This window comes from Tachyglossus aculeatus, chromosome 14 (genome assembly GCF_015852505.1).
Source record: "Tachyglossus aculeatus isolate mTacAcu1 chromosome 14, mTacAcu1.pri, whole genome shotgun sequence".
Lineage (NCBI taxonomy): Eukaryota > Metazoa > Chordata > Mammalia > Monotremata > Tachyglossidae > Tachyglossus > Tachyglossus aculeatus.
The window spans coordinates 2,550,763-2,575,376 of NC_052079.1; the positions used below are offsets into that span (position 1 = coordinate 2,550,763).

The window sequence follows — 24,614 nt, forward strand, 5'->3', positions numbered from 1 at the left end:
ACAGTGCTCTGCACATAGTAAGCACTTAACACCGTAATTATTATTATTATTATTACAGTGCTCTGCACATAGTAAGCACTTACCATAATAATAATAATATTACAGTACTCTGCACATGGTAAGCACTTAACACCATAATGATTATTATTACAGTGCTCTGCACATAGTAATCACTTAACACCATAATTATTATTATTATTACAGTGCTCTGCACATAGGAAGTAATTATTATTATTATTACAGTGCTCTGCACATAGTAAGCACTTAACACCGTAATTATTATTATTATTACAGTGCTCTGCACATAGTAAGCACTTAACACCATAATTATTATTATTACAGTGCTCTGCACATAGTAAGCACTTAACTCCATAGTTATTACAGTGCTGTGCACATAGTAAGCACTTAACACCGTAAATATTATTACAGTGCTCTGCACATAGTAAGGACTTAACACCGTAATTATTATAATTATTATTATTATTACAGTGCTGTGCACATAGTAAGCACTTAACACCGTAATTATTATTATTATTATTACAGTGCTCTGCACATAGTAAGCACTTACCATAATAATAATAATTATTATTACAGTACTCTGCACATAGTAAGCACTTAACACCATAATGATTATTATTACAGTGCTCTGCACATAGTAATTACTTAACACCATAATTATTATTATTATTACAGTGCTCGGCACATAGTAAGCACTTAACACCATAATTATTATTATTACTACAGTGCTCTGCACATAGTAAGCACTTAACACGATAATTATTATTACTATTATTACAGTGCTCGGCACATAGTAAGCACTTAACACCATAATTATTATTATTACTACAGTGCTCTGCACATAGTAAGCACTTAACACCATAATTATTATTATTATTACAGTGCTCTGAACATAGTAAGCACTTAACACCGTACTTATTATTATTACAGTGCTCTGCACATAGTAAGCACTTAACACCATAATCATTATTATGATTACAGTGCTGTGCACATAGTAAGCACTTAACACCGTAGTTATTATTATTACTATTACAGTACTCTGCACATAGTAAGCACTTAACACCATAATGATTGTTATTACGGTGCTCTGCACATAGTAAGCACTTAACACCGTAGTTATTATTATTACAGTGCTCTGCACATAGTAAGCACTTAACACCATAATCATTATTATGATTACAGTGCTGTGCACATAGTAAGCACTTAACACCGTAGTTATTATTATTACTATTACAGTACTCTGCACATAGTAAGCACTTAACACCATAATGATTGTTATTACGGTGCTCTGCACATAGTAAGCACTTAACACCGTACTTATTATTATTATTATTACAGTGCTCTGCACATAGTAAGCACTTAGCACCGTAATTATTATTATTGTTATTACGGTACTCTGCACATAGTAAGCACTTAGCACCATAATGATTATTATTACGGTGCTCTGCACATAGTAAGCACTTAACACCGTACTTATTATTACAGTGCTCTGCACATAGTAAGCACTTAAGTACCATATTTTTATTATGATGATTATTATTCTTACGGCGCTCCGCACACAGAAGCACTCAGTCTAGTGGGGGGGTTCTACAAATCCTCTCTCCCGGACTCAGTTATGGGGGGATTCATGAGCCCAGGTGTCCAGGCTAGCTGGGAATGCTCATCTGGAGGGCAAATTCCGGGCAGGCTGCTCCCATGGCAACGAGGTCCCTCTTTCCATGACGTCCAATCTTCCAAAGATTCCGCATCCACAGCTGGGGGCTTCTGCATGAACCTTTGCTTTCAAATCCATGGCTCTCCCTCCTCAGCCGGGTGACCTTGGACAAGTCACTTCTCTGGGCCTCGGTCCCCTCATCTGTCAAATGGGGATGAAGTCTGTGAGCCCCACCGGGGACAACCTGATGACCTTGTATCTCCCCCAGCGCTTAGAAACAGTTCTTGGCACATAGTAATCAATCAATCAATCAATCAATCAATAGTAAGCGCTTAACAAATACTATTATTATGATTATTACTACTGTTATTACCGTGAGTTGTCCCCACCGTTGAGGCTTTGAGAGATGAGTTGCCACTGAGTCGATGGCAGCTTGTGAACGCCCACTCTGGACGCGACATCACCCTAGTCAGTCGATCCTATTTATTGAGCGCTTCCCGGATGCGGAGTGCCGTACTAAGCGATTGGGAGAGTACTAATCCCGGCTCCGCCACTCGTCTGCTGGATGACCTTGGGCAAATCACTCCTCGGGGCCTCAGTGACCTCATCTGGAAAATGGGGATGAAGACTGTGAGCCCCACGTAGGACAACCTGATCACCTTGTAACCTCCCCCAGCGCTTGGAACAGTGCTGGGAACGTAGTAAATAATAATAATAATAATAATGTTGGCATTTGTTAAGCGTTTACTATGTGCAAAGCACTGTTCTAAGCGCTTGGGGGGATACAAAGTGATCAGGTTGGCCCACGTGGGTCTCACAGTCTTAATCCCCATTTTACAGATGAGGTAACCGAGGCTCAGAGAAGTTAAGTGACTTGCCCAAGGTCACACAGCAGACATGTGGCCGAGTCGGGATTCGAACCCATGACCTCTGACTCCAAAGCCCGTGCTCTTTCCACTGAGCCACGCTGCTTCTCTAATAATAATGATAATAATAATAATAATAGCATTAAGCACTTACTATGTGCAAAGCACTGTTCTAAGCGCTGGGGAGAAATACCAAAGTTATTATTATTGTTGTTATTATTAATATCAGCGCTCGGGAGAATACGACATAGTAAGTGTTTAACAAATACCATTATTTGAATGGTAGAGAAGCAGCGTGGCTCAATGGAAAGAGCCCGGGCTTGGGAGTCAGAGGTCACGGGTTCTAATTCTGGCTCCGCCACGTCAGCTGGGTGACTTCGGGCAAGTCACTTCACTTCTCTGGGCCTCAGTTTCCTCACCTGGAAAATGGGGATGAAGACCGTGAGCCTCACGTGGGACAACCTTGATCGCCTTGTATCCCCCCCCAGCGCTTCTAACAGAGCTTGGCACATAGTAAGCGCTTAACAAATACCATCATCATCATTATTATTATTGTTAACAAATGCCATAATTATTATTAATTACTCAAGACACAAGGTGAATTTTGAAGAGGAGGCCGGAACAACTGCCAGGTGGAGGCATAAGGAGGCACGAGAAGCAGCGTGGCTCAGTGGAAAAGAGCCCGGGCTTCGGAGTCAGAGGTCATGGGTTCAAATCCCGGCTCTGCCAATTGTCAGCTGAGTGACTTTGGGCAAGTCACTTCTCTGGGCCTCAGTTCCCTCATCTGGAAAATGGGGATGAAGACTGTGAGCCCCCCGTGGGACAACCTGATCACCTTGTAACCTCCCCAGCGCTTAGAACAGTGCTTTGCACATAGTAAGCGCTTAATAAATGCCATTATTATTATTATTCTTGTTATTATTATAAGGGCTTAAATAGCAGAATGTGTCAGTAAGTAGGTCTCAGTGCTCACAGAGAGCGGAGTACAGAGGCACGTTCAAACAGGAAATGATTCAAAAGCTTCCTCAAAGAAGGCCGTTGATCTAAGGGTAGTTTGCTTTCCGAGGCCTCTCGGGGAAGCTGCACCTGCTCCTTTCTTGGCGGGGTATAAAACCCACCCCCTCCATTATTCATTTTCAAATAATCTCCAACGAGGTCAGAAAGGGCCACTCGACATCAAAGATGATTCGGGCCTGGCCTGCCGCTAAATGCAAATGGTGGCCTTCGTCAGCTTCACGCTCCCTCGTCCGCGCTGGCAGGAAACCGACTCCGGTTCCCTCCGTTGAGGAAAATCTGGCGATGCCCTTTCTGGATTCAGAAGTTGGGAAGCGGCGTGGCCTAGTGGGTAGGGCCAGGGCCTTCTGTTCCAATTCCGGCTCCGCCACTTCAATCAGTCGTATTTATTGAGCGCTTCCTGTGTGCAGAGCACTGGACTAAGCGCTTGGGAAGTCCAAGTTGGCAACATATAGAGACGGTCCCTACCGTCTCTGTGAGTGGGCTCACAGTCTAAAGGACTAAAAGACCGCCACTTGTCAGCCGGGTGACTGATCACTAATAATAATAATAATGATGATCATCATCATCAATCGTATTTATTGAGCGCTTACTGTGTGCAGAGCACTGGACTAAGCGCTTGGGAAGTCCAAGTTGGCAACATATAGAGACGGTCCCTACCCAACAGTGGGCTCACAGTCTAAAAGACAAAAAGACCGCCACTTGTCAGCCGGGTGACCGTTCACTAATAATAATAATAATAATAATGATGATCATCATCATCAATCGTATTTATTGAGCGCTTACTGTGTGCAGAGCACTGGACTAAGCGCTTGGGAAGTCCAAGTTGGCAACATATAGAGACGGTCCCCACCCAACAGTGGGCTCACAGTCTAAAAGACCGCCACTTGTCAGCCGGGTGACCGATCCCTAATAATAATAATGATGGTATTTGTTAAGCACTTACTATGTGCAAAGCACTGTTCTGAGCGCTGGGGAGGATACAAGGTGATCAGGTTGTCCCATGTGGAGCTCACAGTCTTCATCCCCTTTTTACAGATGAGGGAACTGAGGCGCAGAGAAGTGAAGTGACTTGCTGACAAAGACTGTGAGCCCGCTGTTGGGTAGAGACTGTCTCTGTGTGTTGCCGACTTGTACTTCCCAAGCGCTTAGTCCAGTGCTCTGCACACAGTAAGTGCTCAATAAATACGATTGATTGATCGATTGATTGATTGGTAGCATTTCCACGGGTTTGATGGCCTGGTCTTCTTTAGTCCACGGGCCGCCTGCCCTCCCCGGCTGAGAAGACCGGCCCGGATCTCTCTGCCGGAGGACACAGAGATCTCTGGGCCCGGACACCTGGCGCCAAACCGTCACAAAGGTCACCAAATTACCTACCGACGTCACAGACAGGAGCTGACCGCTCAGCGAAATAGGTCGAACTCTGGCCAGGACTAAGGCCAAGGTCAGGACGGGCTTGGGGTGGGAGCAGGAGAGGCCGAAACGCTTAAGCCTGACTCAAATGGGGAGCGGGAGAAGGCTTAGTACAGTGCCCTGCACATAATATTCATTCATTCCTTCGTTCAGTCGTATTGAGCGCTTACTGTGTGCAGAGCACTGGACTAAGCACTTGGGAAGTCCAAGTTGGCAACATCTAGAGACGGTCCCTACCCAACAGCGGGCTCACAGTCTAGAAGGGGGAGGCAGACAACAAGACAGAACATATTCACGAAATAAAATAAATAGAACAAATGTGTACAAATAAAATAAGTAGAGTAATAAATCCGTACAAACATATATACATATATACAGGTGCTGTGGGGAGGGGAAGGAGGTAAGGCGAGGGGGAGAGGAAGGAGGGGGCTCAGTCTGGGAAGGCCTCCTGGAGGAGGTGAGCTCTCCGTAGGGCGCTCAATAAATACGATTGAATGAATGAATGAGACGAGAGATTAGTCAGGGAAGGCCTCCCGGGGGAGGTGTGATTTGTTTTGTTTTAGAAGGGCTTGGTAGATGGGAAGCCGGATGGGCAGTGGGGAGGGAAGTGTCACTTTGATCACAGCATGCTGTTCTTCCTGCTTCTAACATCATTAATAATAATAATAATGGCATTTATTAAGCGCTTACTATGTGCAAAGCACTGTTCTAAGTGCTGGGAAGGTTACAGGGTGATCAGGTTGTCCCACGGGGGGGGGGGGCTCACAGTCTTCATCCCCGTTTTCCAGAGGAGGGAACTGAGGCCCAGAGAAGTGAAGCGACTTGCCCAAAGTCACCCAGCTGACAAGTGGCGGAGCCGGGATTAGAACCCAAGACCTCGGGCTCCCAAGCCCGGGCTCTTTCCGCTAAACCACGCTGAGTAGAACTGACGGGATTTTGGGGTGGAAAGAGGGAAGGAGGCGAGAATCACACCAAGGTCCCGGCCTTGTGAGAGACGGGGAGGATGACAGGGTGCTCCACAGTCGGGGGGAGAGTTTGGTAGAGGAGAGGGTTTAGGTGGAGAGAGGTAGAGTTCGGATTTGGACACGTTGAATTGTATTTACTGAGCGCTTTCCGTGAGTGGAGCACTGTACTAAGCGCATGTTGAGCTTGAGGTGTGGATGGGGCCTCGCGGAGAAGGAGAGAAGTCGGGGCTGGACTGGTGGATTTATTTCTAGATCTATATCATCATCAACTGCATTTGTTAAGCGCTTACTAGATAATAATAATAATAAATCATGATAATAATAATAACGGCATTTATTAAGCGCTTACTATGTGCAAAGCACTGTTCTAAGCACTGGGGAGGTGACAAGGTGATCAAGTTGTCCCCCGGGGGGGCTCACAGTTTTAATCCCCATTTTACAGATGAGGGAACTGAGGCCCAGTGAAGTGACTTGCCCAAAGTCACACAGCTGACAGTTGGCGGAGCCGGGATTTGAACCCATGACCTCTGACTCCAAAGCCCGGGCTCTTTCCACTGAGCCACGCTGCTTCTCAGGCACTGAGGCACAGAGGAGTGAAATGACTTGCCCCAAGTCACACAAAAGACAAGTGGCAGAGCCAGGATTAGAACCCACTACCTCTGACGCTTAAGACCGGGCTCTTTCCACTGAGCCAAGCTGCTTCTCAAGTATTAATCAATCAATCGTATTTATTGAGCGCTTACTGCGTGCATAGCACTGTACTAAGCAAGTATTAATGTATGTGTACTTAGTACTTCTTATGTACTAAGTGCTTGGGAGAGTCCAGTTCAACGGAATTGGTAGATTTTGGGAGTCCTCCACGAAGCTCTGGTAGTTGAATACAAATAATAATAATGATAGTATTTGTTGAGCGCTTACTATGTAGAACAGTGCTTTGCACATAGTAAGCGCTTAACAAATACCATTATTATTATTATTATTATTACTAACTGCTTGGGAGAGTCCGATACGAGAGTTGGTAGATTTGGGAGTCCTCCATGAAGCTCTGGTAGTTGAATAATAATAATAATAATGATAATGATGATATTTGTTGAGCACTTACTATGTACTAAGTGCTTGGGGGAGTCCAATACGAGAGTTGGTAGATTTGGGAGGCCTCCCTGAAGCTCTGGTAGTTGAATAATAATAAGCGCTTAGTCCAGTGCTCTGCGCACAGTAAGCACTCAATAAATACGATTGAATGAATGAATGAATAATGATAATAATGGTAATGGTTGAGCGCTTACTCTGTACTAAGTGCTTGGGAGAGTCCAGTACAACAGAGTTGGTGGATTTGGGAGTCCTCCACAAAGCTCTGGTAGTTGAATAATAATAATAATAATGATGATGATGATGGTATTTGTTGAGTGCTTACTATGTACTAAGTGTTTGGGAGAGTCCAGTACATCAGATTTGGGAGTCCTCCACAAAGCTCTGGTAGTTGAATAGTAATAATAATAATGATGATGATGGTATCTGTGGAGCGCTTACTATGTACCAAGTGCTTGGGAGAGTCCAATACAACAGAGTTGGTAGATTTGGGGGTCCTCCACAAAGCTCTGGTAGTTGAATAATGATAATAATAATGATAATGATGGTATTTGTTGAGCGCTTACTTCTACTAAGTGCTTGGGAGAGTCCAATACAACAGAGTTGGTGGATTTGGGAGTCCTCCTTGAAGCTCTTGTAGTTGAATAATAATAATAATAATGATAATAATAATAATAATAATGATAATGATGGTATTTGTTGAGCGCTTACTTGTACTAAGTGCTTGGGAGAGTCCACTACAACAGAGTTGGTAGATTTAGGAGTCCTCCACAAAGCTCTGGTAGTTGAATAATAATAACAGTAATGATGGTATTTGTTGAGCACTTACTATGTACTAAGTGCTTGGTAGAGTCCAATACAACAGAGTTGGTGGATTTGGGAGTCCTCCACAAAGCTCTGGTAGTTGAATAATAATAATAATAATGATGATGATGGTATTTGTTGAGCACTTGCTATGTACTAAGTGCTTGGGAGAGTCCAATACAACAGAGTTGGTAGATTTGGGGGTCATCCACAAAGCTCTTGTAGTTGAATAATAATAATAATAATGGTATTTGTTGAGCGCTTGCTATGTACTAAGTGCTTGGGAGAGTCCAATACAACGGAGTTGGTGGATTTGGGAGTCCTCCACAAAGCTCTGGTAGTTGAATAATAATAATGATGGTATTTATTGAGCGCTTGCTATGTACTAAGTGCTTGGGAGAGTCCAATACAACAGAGTTGGTAGATTTGGGGGTCATCCACAAAGCTCTGGTAGTTGAATAATAATAATAATAATAATAACGGTATTTGTTGAGCACTTGCCATGTACTAAGTGCTTGGGAGAGTCCAATATAACAGGGTTGGTGGATTTGGGAGTCCTCCATGAAGCTCTGGAAGTTGAATAATAGTAATAATGATGGTATTTGTTAAGCGCTTACTATATGCCAAGCACTGTTGTAGGCGCTGGGGGAGATACAAGGTCTTCAGGTTGTCCCCCGTGGGGCTCACAGTCTTCATCCCCATTTGACAGATGAGGGAACTGAGGCCCAGAGAAGTGAAGTGACTCGCCCAAGGTCACACACCAGACAAGTGGCGGAGCCGGGATTAGAACCCACGTCCTCCGACTCCCCAGCCCGGGCTCTTTCCATTCATTCATTCATTCGATCGTATTTATTGAGCGCTTACTGTGTGCAGAGCACTGTACTAAGCGCTTGGGGAGTCCAAGTCGGCAGCATCTAGAGACGGCCCCTACCCAACAGCGGGCTCACAGTCTAGAAGGCGGAGACGGACAACAAGACAGAACATATTAACAAAATAAAATCAATCAATCAATCATATTTATTGAGCATTTACTGTGTGCAGAGCACTGTACTAAGCGCTTGGGAAGTCCAAGTTGGCAACATATAGAGATGGTCCCTACCCAACAGCGGGCTCACAGTCTAGAAGGGGGAGAGAACAAAACCAAACATATTAACAAAATAAAATAAATAGAATAGGTACGTACAAGTAAAATAGAGTAATAAATATGTACAAACATATATACATATATAAGAATAGAATAAATAAATAGAATAGATATGTACAAGTAAAATAGAGTAATAAATATGTACATATATACAGAATAGAATAAATAAATAAATAGAATAAATATGTACAAGTAAAATAAATACATAAATAGAGTAATAAATATGTACATATATACAGAATAGAATAAATAAATAAATAGAATAAATATGTACAAGTAAAACAGAGTAATAAATATGTACATATATACATATATACAGAATAGAATAAATAAATAGAATAAATATGTACAAGTAAAATAAATAGAGTAATAAATATGTACATATATACATTTATACAGAATAGAATAAATACATAAATAGAATAAATATGTACAAGTAAAATAGAGTAATAAATATGTACATATATACATATATACAGAATAGAATAAATAAATAGAATAAATATGTACAAGTAAAATAAATAAATAGAGTAATAAGTATGTACAAATAAAAGAGTAATAAATACGTACAAACATATATACATTGATGGCAGGTAAACCCGTGGTGGGAAGGGAACGCATCTGCCAACACGGTTGGATCGGATTATCCCAGGCGCTTAGTACAGTGCTCTGCACACAGTAAGCGCTCATCTACTCTTCTAGACTGTGAGCCCACTGTTGGGTAGGGACCGTCTCTAGATGTTGCCAACTTGGGCTTCCCAAGCGCTTAGTACAGTGCTCAATAAATATGATTATTGATTGATTGATTGATCGATCTATGATGAGAAGCTCCCCAAGAGAGGGATGGTAAATTGAAACTGGAGCGACGAGAGGTGCTTAGTGAAACTATTCAGTTGGGGAACTCAGTACACTGGCTGGTTTTACTGCCTTCCCTAAGGGCAAGCGCACCCTTAGAGAGCTAATAATAATAACAATTATTAGTAATAATAATAATAATGATGGCATTTATTAAGCACTTACTATGTGCAAAGCACTGTTCTAAGTGCTTGGGGAGGTTACAAGGTGATCAGGTTGTCCCACGGGGGGGCTCACAGTCTTCATCCCCATTTTCCAGATGAGGGAACTGAGGCCCAGAGAAGTGAAGTGATTTGCCCAAAGTCACCCAGCTGACAATTGGCGGAGCCGGGATTTGAACCCATGACCTCTGACTCCAAAACCCGGGCTCTTTCCACGGAGCCACGCTGCTTCTCTAATAATAAGAGCCAGCAGGATGTGCTGTAGTTCATTTATTTATTTATTGTATTGTATTGTATTATTGTATTGTTTATTTATTTATTGTAGTTCATTTATTTAAAGGATGTCGTGGCTCAGTGGAAAGAGCCCGGGCTTTGGAGTCAGAGGTCATGGGTTCAAATCCCGGCTCCGCCAGCTGTCAGCTGTGTGACTTTGGGCGAGTCACTTCACTTCTCTGGGCCTCAGTTCCCTCAGCTGTAAAATGGGGATGAAAACGGTGAGCCCCCCGTGGGACAACCTGATCACCTTATAACCTCCCCAGCGCTTAATAAATGCCATTATTATTATTATTATTATTAAATTTGTAGTGCCACAGGGGAAAAGCGACGGCCGACGTGTGCGTCGAGCGATTCTAGGCCGACTTTTAACCCGACGAATGTGCCGGGCGATCTCTGCTCGGCCTCCGTCGGTGGCGACCGGCCTTGTGGATGAAAAAGAGGAACAACCGAAAACCAGAAAGGCAAATCCCCGTTTCCAGGGTTACCTGCTCCCTGCTGATAGCACGCAGGAAATTAAAACCATCCGCCGTCGGATTCCGTCTTTATAAGCCGCAGATGGTGGTGAGCAGATAGACGCGGGTGTAAAGAAGATAAAAAGTCAACACGGCGGGCGTGACTTCACTCCTGGATGCTCATTCATTCATTCAGTCGTATTTATTGAGCGCTTACTGTGTGCAGAGCACTGTACTAAGCGCTTGGGAAGTCCAAGTTGGCAACGTCTAGAGACGGGCCCTACCCGACGGCGGGCTCACGGTCAAACTCGAAGGAGAACGTCGGCTGGGATTTTTCTGAAATGAATTTCGCGCCGGACCACGGGTTGCCGGGCGGGTTGAAGAACGATGATGATAATCATGATGAAAATGATGATGATAATCAATCAACCGTATTTATTGAGCGCTTACTGTGTGCAGAGCACTGGACTAAGCGCTTGGGAAGTCCAAGTTGGCAACATCTAGAGACGGTCCCTACCCAACAGCGGGCTCACAGTCTAGAAGATCAATCAATCAATCAATCAGTCGTATTTATTTTTCTGAAATGAATTTTCTGAAATGAATTTCGCGCTGGACCACGGGTTGCCGGGCGGGTCGAAGAACGATGATGAGAATCATGATAAAAATGAGGATGATAATCAATCAATCGTATTTATTGAGCGCTTACTATGTGCAGAGCACTGTACTAAGCGCTTGGGAAGTCCAAGTTGGCAACATCTAGAGACGGTCCCTACCCAACAGCGGGCTCACAGTCTAGAAGATAATCATCATCATGTTGCAGAGAAGCAGCTTGGCTCAGTGGAAAGAGCATGGGCTTTGGAGTCAGGGATCATGGGTTCGAATCCCAACTCCACCACATGTTGGCTGTGTGACCTTGGGCAAGTCACTTAACTTCTCTGGTCCTCAGTTCCCTCATCTGGAAAATGGGGATTAAGACTGTGAGCTCCCTGTGGGACAACCTGATCACCTTGTATCCCCCCCAGCGCTTAGAACAGTGCTTTGCACATAGTGAGCGCTTAACAAATGCCATCGTTATTATCCAAACTAATCAAGTTGGAAACAGTCCTTGTCATTCATTCATTCAGTCGGTCGTATTTATTGAGCGCTTACTGTGTGCAGAGCACTGAACTAAGCGCTTGGGAAGTACAAGTCGGCAACTTACATATATGTCCCACACGGCGTTCACAGTCTTAATCCCGTTTACAGATGAGGTAACTGAGGCCCAGAATTCATTCATCCATTCATTCAATCGTATTTATTGAATACGAGCGCTTGAATTGAATTGAATTTATTGAATTGAGCGCTTACTGTGTGCAGAGCACTGTACTAAGCGCTTGGGAAGTACAAGTTGGCAACATATAGAGACGGTCCCTACCCAACAGCAGGATCACAGTCTAGAATAATAATAATAATAATAATAATTATAATAGCATTTATTAAGCGCTTACTATGTTATATATATAGTTAATATATATATGCGGGCTCACAGTCTAGAATAATAATAATAATAATAGCATTTATTAAGCGCTTACTATGTTATATATATAGTTAATATATATATATGCGGGCTCACAGTCTAGAATAATAATAATAATAATAATAATAATAATAATGGCATTTATTAAGCGCTTACTATGTTATATATATAGTTAATATATATGCGGGCTCACAGTCTAGAATAATAATAATAATAATAATAATAATAATAATGGCATTTATTAAGCGCTTACTATGTTATATATATAGTTAATATATATATCTATATTAAGCACTGGGGAGATTACAAGGTGAGAATAGTGAAGTGAGTTGCCCAAGGTCACCCAGCAGGCAAGTGGCGGAGCGTGAATTAGAACCCAGGTCCTTCGGACACCCGGGCTCTAACCGCCAGGCCTCATTTCTTCTCCAGTGCAGCTCTTTGAGGTAACCTGAGGTTTTTTGAGCACTTACTTACTTGATAACACCCCCTCAACCCAAAGGGCTGATGAATCTTGTTTTTAATTAGACTCCCGGAGTCACAGGCAGAGTCGGCGGCGAAGGCAATTTGTTCCAGGGAAAACCAATTACTACTCGGGTGGCTGTTTCTACCTTCCTTCTTAAATGCCGCCGAGTCGCCTTCCATTCGCAGGGCTCTTTCTCCCGTAAAGATTTCTTGGTAAAAATACAGAAGCGGTTTATTGTTGCCGCCTTCTGAGTACATAAAAACCGTGTATATATAAGAAGTCGTCTTTGATCAAGCAAGGAAGCAAAAACTCCTCACTCTCGGCTTCAAGACTGAACTCCTTGTCTTCCCTCCCAAACCCTGCCCTCTCCCTGACTTTCCCATCACTGTTGACGGCACTAATCAATCAATCAATCATATTTATTGAGCATTTACTGTGTGCAGAGCACTGTACTATCAATCAATCAATCATATTTATTGAGCACTTACTGTGTGCAGAGCACTGGACTAAGCGCTTGGGAAGTCCAAGTTGGCAACATCTAGAGATGGTCCCTACCCAACAGTGGGCTCACAGTCTAAAAAGGGGGAGACGGAGAACAAAACCAAACGTACTAACAAAATAAAATAAATAGAATAGATATGTACAGGTAAAATAAATAGAGTAATAAATCTGTACAAACATATATACATATATACAGGTGCTGTGGGGAAGGGAAGGAGGTAAGATGGGGGGATGGAGAATTTATTTTGTTAATGATGTGGATCTAGCTTTAATTCTATTTGTTCTGACAATTTTGACCCCTGTCCATGTGTTTTGTTTTGTTGTCTGTCTCCCCCTTCTAGACTGTGAGCCCGTTGTTGGGTAGGGACCGTCTCTATATGTTCCCGACTTGTCCTTCCCAAGCGCTTAGTACAGTGCTCTGCACACAGTAAGCGCTCAATAAATCTGATTGAATGAATGAATGGTCTGCTGTGTGGCCTTGGGCAAACCACTTCTCAGAGACACAGTTCCCTCATCTGTAAAATGGGGATTGAAACTGCGAGCGCCACGAGGGACAGGGACTGCGTCCAACCTGATTTTCTTGTATCCACCCCAGCGCTTAGTACAGTGCCTGCCACACAATAAGTGCTTAACAAATATCATCATTATTACTATGATTATTCTCTGTCCCTCAGTTCCCTTGTCAGTAAAATGGGGATTGAGACTGTGAGCTCCACGTGGGACAGGGACTGCGTCCAACCTGATTTTCTTGTATCCACCCCAGCGCTTAGTACAGTGCCTGCCACACAATAAGCGCTTAACAAATACCATCATTATTACTATGATTATTCTCTGTCCCTCAGTTCCCTCATCAGTAAAATGGGGATTGAGACTGTGAGCTCCACGTGGGACAGGGACTGCGTCCAACCTGATTTTCTTATATCCACCCCGGCGCTTAGTACAGTGCCTGCCACACAATAAGCGCTTAACAAATACCATCATTATTACTATGATTATTCTCTGTCCCTCAGTTCCCTTGTCAGTAAAATGGGGATTGAGACTGTGAGCCCCACATGGGACAGGGACTGCGTCCAACCCTATTGGCTTGGATCCACTTCGGCGCTTAGTACAGTGCTTGGCATACAGTAAGCGCTGAAGAAGACCATTATTATTATTATTATTATTGTCAAGGGGCAGAGCAAGGCTGACGGCTCGGTGTGGGCAGGGATTGTCTCTCTGTGTTGCTGAATTGTACTTTCCAAGTGCTCAGCCCAGTGCTCCGCTCGCTATAAGCGCTCAGTAAGTAGGGCCGAATGAACGTTTTGTTGCAGATGTCCTGAACGATGCCATATTCGACGAGGATCACGACGAGATGGTGATCGTCAAGGACATAGACATGTTCTCCATGTGTGAGCACCACTTGGTGCCGTTCATCGGAAAGGTAACGTCAACTTCTTCTCCGGGGCGGCGGGCGGCTTCTTCAGTCGGGCCTGGGACTCCGCACGCTCTTTAGAGCTTTGGATGGCATTTATTAAGCGCTTCGTTTAGGCCGGGCACTGTACTAAGCGTCGGGGTGGCTGCAAAACCCCATTGTATTCATTCATTCAGTCGTATTTACTGAGCGCTTACTGTGGGCAGAGCACTGGACTAAGCTCTTGGGAAGTACAAGTTGGCGGCCTATAGTAATAATAATAATAATTAAGCGCTTACTATGTGCCAAGCACTGTTCTAAGCGCTGGGGAGGTTAGAAGGTGACCAGGTTGTCCCACGGGGGGGCTCACAGTCTTCACCCCCATTTTACAGAGGAGGGAACTGAGGCACGGAGAACTTAAGTGACGGTCCCTACCCAACAACGGGCTCACGGTCTGGAAGGGGGAGACAGACGACGAAACAAAACCCGTGTACCGGTGTCAAGTCGTCAGAATAATTAGAATTAAAGCTAAATGCGCCTCGTTAACAAAATAGAATAGGAAATATGTACAAGTCAAATAAATAGAGTAATAAATCTGTACAAACATATATGTATATATATATCTGTACAATCTGTACAAACATATATACAGGGAGGGGAAGGAGGAGGGATGGGGAGGAGGAGAGTTGTAGACCGTGAGCCCGTTGTTGGGTAGAGATTGTCCCTGTTTCTTGCTAAACTGTACTTTCCAAGCGCTTAGTACAGTGCCCTGCACCCAATAAACGCTCAATAAATATGATTGAATGAATATAGATCAATCAATGGCGTTTATTGATCCCTTCCTATGCGCAGAGAACTGTTTTTAAGTGCTTGGGAGAGCACAGGAGAATTGTATTTTTACACTACAGTGTTGTACAGCGCTTTGCACACACTAAGCTAGACTGTGAGCCCATTCATTCATTCATTCAATTTATTGAGCGCTTGCTGTGTGCAGAACACTGTACTAAGCGCTTGGGAAGTCCAAGTTGGCAACTGTTGAGTAGGGACCGTCTCTATCTGTTGCCAACTTGGACTTCCCAAGCGCTTCCCTCTCTTGACCCCACCTCACCTTCTAGTTATCGTCCCATATCCCTCCTACCATTCCTTTCCAAAGTCCTTGAACGAGTTGTCTACACGCGCTGCCTAGAATTCCTCAACAACAACTCTCTCCTCGACCCCCTCCAGTCTGGCTTCCGTCCCCTTCATTCCACGGAAACTGCGCTCTCAAAGGTCACCAATGACCTCCTGCTTGCCAAATCCAACGGCTCCTACTCTGTCCTAATCCTCCTCGACCTCTCAGCTGCCTTTGACACTGTGGACCACCCCCTTCTCCTCCACACGCTATCTGACCTTGGCTTCACAGACTCCGTCCTCTCCTGGTTCTCCTCTTATCTCTCCGGTCGTTCTTTCTCAGTCTCTTTTGCAGGCTCCTCCTCCCCCTCCCATCCTCTTACGGTGGGGGTTCCCCAAGGTTCAGTGCTTGGTCCCCTTCTGTTCTCAATATACACTCACTCCCTTGGTGACCTCATTCGCTCCCACGGCTTCAACTATCATCTCTACGCTGATGACACCCAGATCTCCATCTCTGCCCCTGCTCTCTCCCCCTCCCTCCAGGCTCGCATCTCCTCCTGCCTTCAGGACATCTCCATCTGGATGTCCGCCCGCCACCTAAAGCTCAACATGTCGAAGACTGAGCTCCTTGTCTTCCCTCCCAAACCCTGCCCTCTCCCTGACTTTCCCATCTCTGTTGACGGCACTACCATCCTTCCCGTCTCACAAGCCCGCAACCTTGGTGTCATCCTCGACCCCGCTCTCTCATTCACCCCTCACATCCAAGCCGTCACCAAAACCTGCCGGTCTCAGCTCCGCAACATTGCCAAGATCCGCCCTTTCCTCTCCATCCAAACCGCTACCCTGCTAATTCAAGCTCTCATCCTATCCCGTCTGGACTACTGCACTAGCCTTCTCTCTGATCTCCCATCCTCGTGTCTCTCTCCACTTCAATCCATACTTCATGCTGCTGCCCGGATTATCTTTGTCCAGAAACGCTCTGGACATATTACTCCCCTCCTCAAAAACCTCCAATGGCTACCGATCAATCTGCGCATCAAGCAGAAACTCCTCACCCTGGGCTTCAAGGCTGTCCATCCATCCCCTCGCCCCCTCCTACCTCACCTCCCTTCTCTCCTTCTACTGCCCAGCCCGCACCCTCCGCTCCTCCACCACTAATCTCCTCACCGTACCTCGCTCTCGCCTGTCCCGCCATCGACCCCCGGCCCACGTCATCCCCCGGGCCTGGAATGCCCCCAATCCCTCTGCCCATCCGCCAAGCTAGCTCTCTTCCTCCCTTCAAGGCCCTGCTGAGAGCTCACCTCCTCCAGGAGGCCTTCCCAGACTGAGCCCCTTCTTTCCTCTCCCCCTCGTCCCCCTCTCCATCCCCCCCATCTTACCTCCTTCCCTTCCCCACAGCACCTGTATATATGTATATATGGTTGTACATATTTATTACTCTATTTATTTATTTATTTATTTTACTTGTACATTTCTATCCTACTTATTTTATTTTGTTGGTATGTTTGGTTCTGTTCTCTGTCTCCCCCTTTTAGACTGTGAGCCCACTGTTGGGTAGGGACTGTCTCTATGTGTTGCCAATTTGTACTTCCCAAGCGCTTAGTACAGTGCTCTGCACATAGTAAGTGCTCAATAAATACGATTGATTGATTGATTGATTGATTAGTACAGGGCTCTGCACACAGTAAGCGCTCAATAAATACGATTGATTGATTGATTGATTGACAGCGCTCAAAAAATACGACTGAATGAATGGAGAATTAGCAGACACGTTCCCTGCCCACTGGGAGCTTACAGTCTAATCAGGTTGGGCATAGTCCCTATAATAATAATAATTATTATTATAATAATGGCATTTGTTAAGTGCTTACTATGTGCAAAGCACTGTTCTAAGCGCTGCACTGTTCTAAGCTTATACCCCCCTGGCCCCACAGCAAAAAGCGCTTGGCACATAGTAAGCGCTCAACGAATACCATCATCATTATTATTATTATGTCTATATCTGTAATATGTTCATATTAATGTCTGTCTCCCCCTCTAGCTCACTGTGGGCGGGGAATGTTTCTGTTATATTGTCGTGTTGTCTTCTCTGAAGCGCTTAGTACAGTGCTCTGTTTGTACAGATTTATTACTCTATTTATTTTACTTGTACATATTTACTATTCTATTTATTTTGTCAATGATGTGCATCTAGCTTTACCTCTATTTATTCTGATGACTTGACACCTGACAACGTTTTGTTGTCTGTCTTCCCCCTTCTAGACTGTGAGCCCGTTGTTGGGTAGGGACCGTCTCTATATGTTGGCAACTTGTACTTCCCAAGCGCTTAGTACAGTGCCCTGCACACAGTAAGCGCTCAATAAATATGATTGAATGAATGAATGAATGCTCTGGACACAGTAAGCACTCAAAAAATCTGATTCATTCATTCAATCGCGTTTATTGAGCGCTTAGTATGTGCAGAACACTGTACTAAGCCGTTGGGAGAGTACAATAATAAGAACAAACGGACACATTCCTGCCCACAATGAGCTTACAGTTTTGAGGGGGACACATTAACATAAATAAAATATAAATATAACATAAATAGATAAGTAAACGGCCGATCTATACCTAGGTGCCGTGGGGATGGGAGGGACGATGAATAAAGGAGCAAGTCAGAGCAGCGCAGAAGGGAGTGGGAGATGAAGAGAGGAGGGCACAGTCAGGGAAGGCTTCTTGGAAGAGATTCATTAATTCGTTTGTATTTATTATTTATTCAGTCGTATTTATTGAGTGCTTACTGTGTGCAGAGCACTGGACTAAGCGCTCGGGAAGTCCAAGTCGGCAACATCTAGAGATGGGCCCTAGCCGACAGCGTGCTCACAGTCTAGAAGGGGGAGACAGACAACAAAACAAAACGTATTCACAAAATAAATAGAGTAAATATGTACAAATAAAATAAATAGAGTAATAAATACGTACAAACATATATACATAGAAGTGATTTTCCCAAAGCCCCCCAGCAGGCAAGTGGCGGAGCCGGGATGAGAACCCAGGAACCACCTCCTACCGTCCGTCGTGCCTTGGGGGCACCCGGGTTCATTCATTCAATCGTATTTATTGAGCACTTACCGTGTGCAGAGCACTGGACTAAGCGCTTGGGAAGTACAGGTCGGTAAAATCTAGAGATGGTTCCTACCCAACAGTGGGCTCACAGTCTAGAAGGGGGAGACAGACAACAAAACAAAACATATTAACAAGATAAATAAAATAAATATGTACAAGTAAAATAAATACAGTAATAAATCCGTGCAAACATATATACTTATATACAGGTGCTGTGGGGAGGGGAAGGGCAGGGAGGAGAAGGAGGATGGCACGCCATTCATTCATTCAATTGTATTTATTGAGCGCTTACTGTGTGCAGAGCACTGGACTAAGCGCTTGGGAAGTACAAGTCGGCAACATGTAGAGATGGTCCCTACCCAACAGCGGGCTTACAATCTAGAAGGGGGAGACAGAGAACAAAACAAAACATATTCACAAAATAAAATAAATCAATAAATAGAGTAATAAATCTGTACAAAAATATATACATATATCCAGGTGCTGTGGGGAGGGGAAGGAGGTAAGGCGGGGGGGATGGGGGGAGGGAAATAATGATGGCATTTATTAAGCGCTTATGTTGCCAACCTGTACTTCCCAAGCGCTTGGTACAGTGCTCTGCACACAGTAAGCGCTCAATAAATACGATTGAATGAATGAATGAATGAATGAAAAGGGCTTACTATGTGCAAAGCACTGATGCTGAGCACTCAGCATCAGGCTCCCAGTCTTCATCCCCATTCTCCAGATGAGGCAACTGAGGCCCAGAGAAGTGAAGTGGCTTGCCCAAAGTCACCCAGCTGACAAGTGGCGGAGCGGGGATTTGAACCCACGACCTCTGACTCCAAAGCCCGGGCTCTTTCCACCGAGCCACGCTGCTTCTCTGGTCGCCAGGCCACGTGGAGATGGCGGAGGGGGTTTTGCGGGCCTCAGGGGGGCTCACCCCTCCAATCAATCAATCAATCGTATTTATTGAGCGCTTACTGTGTGCAGAGCACTGTACTAAGCGCTTGGGAAGTCCAAGTTGGCAACATATAGAGACAGTCCCTACCCAACAGTGGGCTCACAGTCTAAAAGTTTCATTCATTCATTCACCCTTCACCCACCTTCATTCACATTCATTCACCCTCTAGGTGAAGGCGGCCGAGCGTGACAAAGTTCACGGGGATTTTCCCTCTTCCATCTTCAATATCGGGAGGACTTTACCCTGTAAATACGCCCCGTCGGCCTTTAAACATTAACGATCTCCAGACCTGACTTCTCGCGCTGCTCAAGAATCCGGCCACGGGGGCTCAGGCCTGGAAAGGTGCCGGAGAGCGATCGATCAATCAATCAATCGTATTTATTGAGCGCTTACTGTGTGCAGAGCACTGTACCAAGCGCTTGGGAAGTCCAAGTTGGCAGCACGTAGAGACGGTCCCTACCCAACAGCGGGCTCACGGTCTAGAAGGGGGAGACAGACCACAAAACCAAACCTATTAACAAAATAAAATAAATAGAATAGATATGTACAAGTAAAATAAATTAGAGTTATAAATATGTACAAACATATACACATATCCCCTCTCCATCCCCCCACCTTACCTCCTTCCCTTCCCCACAGCACCTGTATATATGTTGGTACAGATTTATTACTCTATTTATTTATTTTACTTGTACATATCTATTCTATTTATTTTATTTTGTTAGTATGTTTGGTTTTGTTCTCTGTCTCCCCCTTTTAGACCGTGAGACCACTGTTGGGTAGGGACTGTCTCTAGATGTTGCCAACTTGGACTTCCCAAGCGCCTAGTACAGTGCTCTGCACACAGTAAGCGCTCAATAAATATGATTGATTGATTGATTGATTGATTGCGGGGAAGGGAAGGAGGTAGATGGGTAGGTAGGAGGGAAGGAGATGGCGGCGGCCTGAGGAAGGGGAGATGGGGACGGGGAGGAGTGTGTCCATGGATGAAGGATTGGAAAATCTGGCCCGCCCGCTGCAAAGCAGCATGGCTCAGTGGAAAGAGCCCGGGCTTTGGCGTCTAGAGGTCATGGGTTCAAATCCTGGCTCCTCCAACTGTCAGCTGGGTGACTTTGGGCGAGTCGCTTCACTTCTCTGGGCCTCAGTTACCTCATCTGGAAAACGGGGATTAACACTGTGAGCCTCCCGTGGGACAACCTCATCACCTTGTAACCTCCGCGGCACTTAAAACAGGGCCTTGCACATAGTAAGCGCTTAATACCATTATTATTATTATTCATTCATTCATTCAATCGTATTTATTGAGCGCTTACTGTGTGCAGAGCACTGGACTAAGCGCTTGGGAAGTACAAGTTGGGAACATATAGAGATGGTCCCAATCAATCAACCAATCGTATTTATTTAGCGCTTACTATGTGCACAGCACTGGACTAAGCGCTTGGGAAGTCCAAGTTGGGAACATATAGAGATGGTCCCTATCAATCAATCGATCAGTCGTATTGAGCGCTTACTGTGTGCAGAGCACTGTACTAAGCGCTTGGGAAGTACAAGTTGGCAACACATAGAGATGGTCCTTACCCAACAGGGGGCTCACAGTCTAGAAGGGGGAGACAGAGAACAAAACCAAACATACTAACAAAATAAAATAAATAGAATAGATATGTACAAGTAAAATAAATACATTTTTAGCCAACAGTGGGCTCACAGTCTAGAAGGGGATAATAATAATGGCATTTATTAAGCACTTACTACATGCAAAGCACTGTTCCAAGCGCTGGGGAGGTTACAAGATGATCAGGTTGTCCCACGGGGGGCTCACAGTCTTAATCCCCATTTTACGGATGAGGAAACTGAGGCCCAGAGAAGTTAAATGACTTGCCCAAAGTCACACAGCTGACAACCGGTTATTATTATGTCCTCAGAGGGAAACGGGGGCTGTTGTTTTATTTCCCCCTCCCGGGGCCTATCCGGGTCGAAGATCCCCTTTCGGGTTTCCGAGATCCTGCCGGCCGGAACCCGGGCCCGGGCGTCAGATGGACCTTGGTTTTAATCCCGGTTCCGCCACTCTTACCGTGTGGCCTTCAGAAAGTCAATCAATCAATCGTATTTATTGAGCACTTACTATGTGCAGAGCACTGTCGCTTAAATGCTCTGGGCCTCAGTTTCCTCTTCTGGAAAACAGGGATGAATAATAATAATAATAATAATGATGGCATTTATTAAGCGCTTACTATGTGCAAGGCACTGTTCTAAGCGCTGGGGAGGTTACAAGGTGATCAGTTTGTCAGGGATCACAGTCTTAACCCCCATTTTCCAGATGAGGTAACTGAGGCACAGAGACTTGCCGAAAGTCACCCAGGTGACGATTGGCAGAGCCGGGATTCGAACCCATGACCTCTGACTTCAAAGCCCGTGCTCTTTCCACTGAGCCCCACGGGCTTAGTTTGCAGATCGAGGCCTGCGCTTAGAACAGTGTTTGATACAGAGGAAGCGCTTAACAAATACCATCATTCTCATTATTATTGCCTTGTAACTTGGCTAATAGTTTGCAGATCGAGTCCAGCGCTTAGAACAGTGTTTCATACAGAGGAAGTGCTTAACAAATACCATCATTCTCATTATTATTACCTCGTAACTCGGCTAATAGTTTGCAGCTCGAGTCCAGCGCTTAGAACAGTGTTTGATGCAGAGGAAGCGCTTAACAAATACCATCATTCTCATTATTATTACCTCATAACGCGGCTAATAGTTTGCAGATCGAGTCCGGCGCTTAGAACAGTGTTTGATGCCGAGGAAGCGCTTAACAAATACCATCATTCTCATTATTATTACCTCATAACTCGGCTAATAGTTTGCAGATCGAGTCCGGCGCTTAGAACAGTGTTTGATACAGAGGAAGCGCTTAACAAATACCATCATTCTCATTATTATTACCTCGTAACTCGGCTAATGACTTCTTTTCCTCCTCCGACCCGCAGGTTCATATAGGCTACCTCCCTAACAAGCAGGTCCTCGGGCTCAGCAAGCTTGCGCGGTAAGTACATGGCCGGGGGACGTGAGGTGTAATAATAATAATCAATCAATCAATCAATCGTATTTACTGAGCGCTTACTGTGTGCAGAGCACTGTACTAAGCGCTTGGTAAGTACAAGTTGGCAACATATAGAGACGGTCCCTACCCAACAGTGGGCTCACAGTCTAAACAATAGATATGTACAATAATGGTAATAATGGTATATGTTAAGCGCTTACTATGTGCCAAGCACTGTTCTAAGCCCTGAAGCAGATAATAATAATAAAAATGATACTTGTTAAGCGCTTACTCTGGGCCGGGCCCTGTTCTAAGCGCTGGGGTGGATATAGGTGGGGTGGATAGAAGAGAAGCAGCGTGGCTCAGTGGAAAGAGCCCGGGCTTGGGAGTCAGAGGTCATGGGTTCGAATCCCGGATCTGCCACATGTCTGCCGTGTGACCTTGGACAAGTCATTTAACTTCTCTGAGCCTCAGTTCCCTCATCTGTACAATGGGGATTAAGATTGTGAGCCCCCTGTGGGACAACCTGATCACCTTGTATCCCCCCCAGCGCTTAGAACAGTGCTTTGCACATACTAAGCGCTTAACAAATGCCATCATCATTATTATTATTATTATTATATAGGGTAATCAGGTTGTCCCCCATGGGGCTCACCGTCTCCATCCCCATTTTACAGATGAGGGAACTGAGGCCCAGGGAAGTGACTCGCCCAAGGTCACGAGCTAATCAGGTTGGACACAGTCCCCGTCCCACGCTCTTCATTCCCGTTTTACAGATGAGGGAACCGAGGCCCAGTGAAGTGACTCGCCCAAGGTCACGAGCTAATCAGGTTGGACACAGTCCCCGTCCCACGCTCTTCATTCCCGTTTTACAGATGAGGGAACTGAGGCCCAGTGAAGTGACTCGCCCAAGGTCACGAGCTAATCAGGTTGGACACAGTCCCCGTCCCACGCTCTTCATTCCCGTTTTACAGATGAGGGAACTGAGGCCCAGTGAAGTGACTCGCCCACGGTCACGCAGCTGACGGGGTCTAGCCGCTGGGCAACCGTCTCTAAAATGGGACCAAACCCTTCCCCCTGGGGCCGCCTCAATCAATCAATCAATCAAATCGTATTTATTGAGCGCTTACTGTGTGCAGAGCACTGTACTAAGCGCTTCGGAAGTACAAGTTGGCAACATATAGAGACGGTCCCTACCCAACAGTGGGCTCACAGTCTAAATCTGATTTCTCTCTCTCTCTTCCAGGATTGTGGAACTCTACAGTAGGAGATTACAAGGTAAGAAATCTTCTTTCTCCAAGCCGAGGAAGGAAGCACCATTAACACTAATTACTCCATTAACCCTGGAGGGTTCTTGGGGGGCGTCTTCAGTGGCTGGGTTGGGTGGTCCTCCTCAGAGTCGCCTATAGACTAGACTCCAGGCCTGGGCGTCAGCAGGACCCCGGTTCTCATCCCAGCTCCGCCGCTTTCCTGCCGCGTGACCTTGAACAAGTCACTTCCACTGTGCCTCAGTTATCCACTCGGTGGTATTTACTGAATGCTTACTCTGTGCCGAGCACTGTACTAAGCGCTTGGAAAGTACAGTACAGCGATAGAGAGAGGCAACCCCTGCCCATAACGGGATTACGGTCTTCGAGGGGGAGGGAGACAGATATCAAAACAAGTAAACGGGCATCAATAAAAATAAATATAGGTAGAAAACGCAAGAAGGAGCAGTGTGCGCCAATGATGATGATGATGATGGCATTTGTTAAGCACTTACTATGTGCAAAGCACTGTTCTAAGCGCTGAATGGGTACAGCACAGGTCTAGGAGAAGGATCTGGGTTCTAATTCCGACTC

General features: G+C 45.1%; 1 protein-coding gene across 1 annotated transcript in view; it reads left to right on the plus strand.

The window, feature by feature from the left end:
* Positions 1-24,614, plus strand: part of GCH1 (GTP cyclohydrolase 1) — a 52,193-nt gene that overhangs the window by 20,571 nt on the left and 7,008 nt on the right. Inside the window, exons 3-5 of the mRNA XM_038756765.1 lie at positions 14,502-14,611; positions 22,721-22,776; positions 24,020-24,051. Coding sequence (XP_038612693.1) covers positions 14,502-14,611; positions 22,721-22,776; positions 24,020-24,051 — 198 coding nt within the window. The remainder of the gene's footprint in view (positions 1-14,501; positions 14,612-22,720; positions 22,777-24,019; positions 24,052-24,614) is intronic.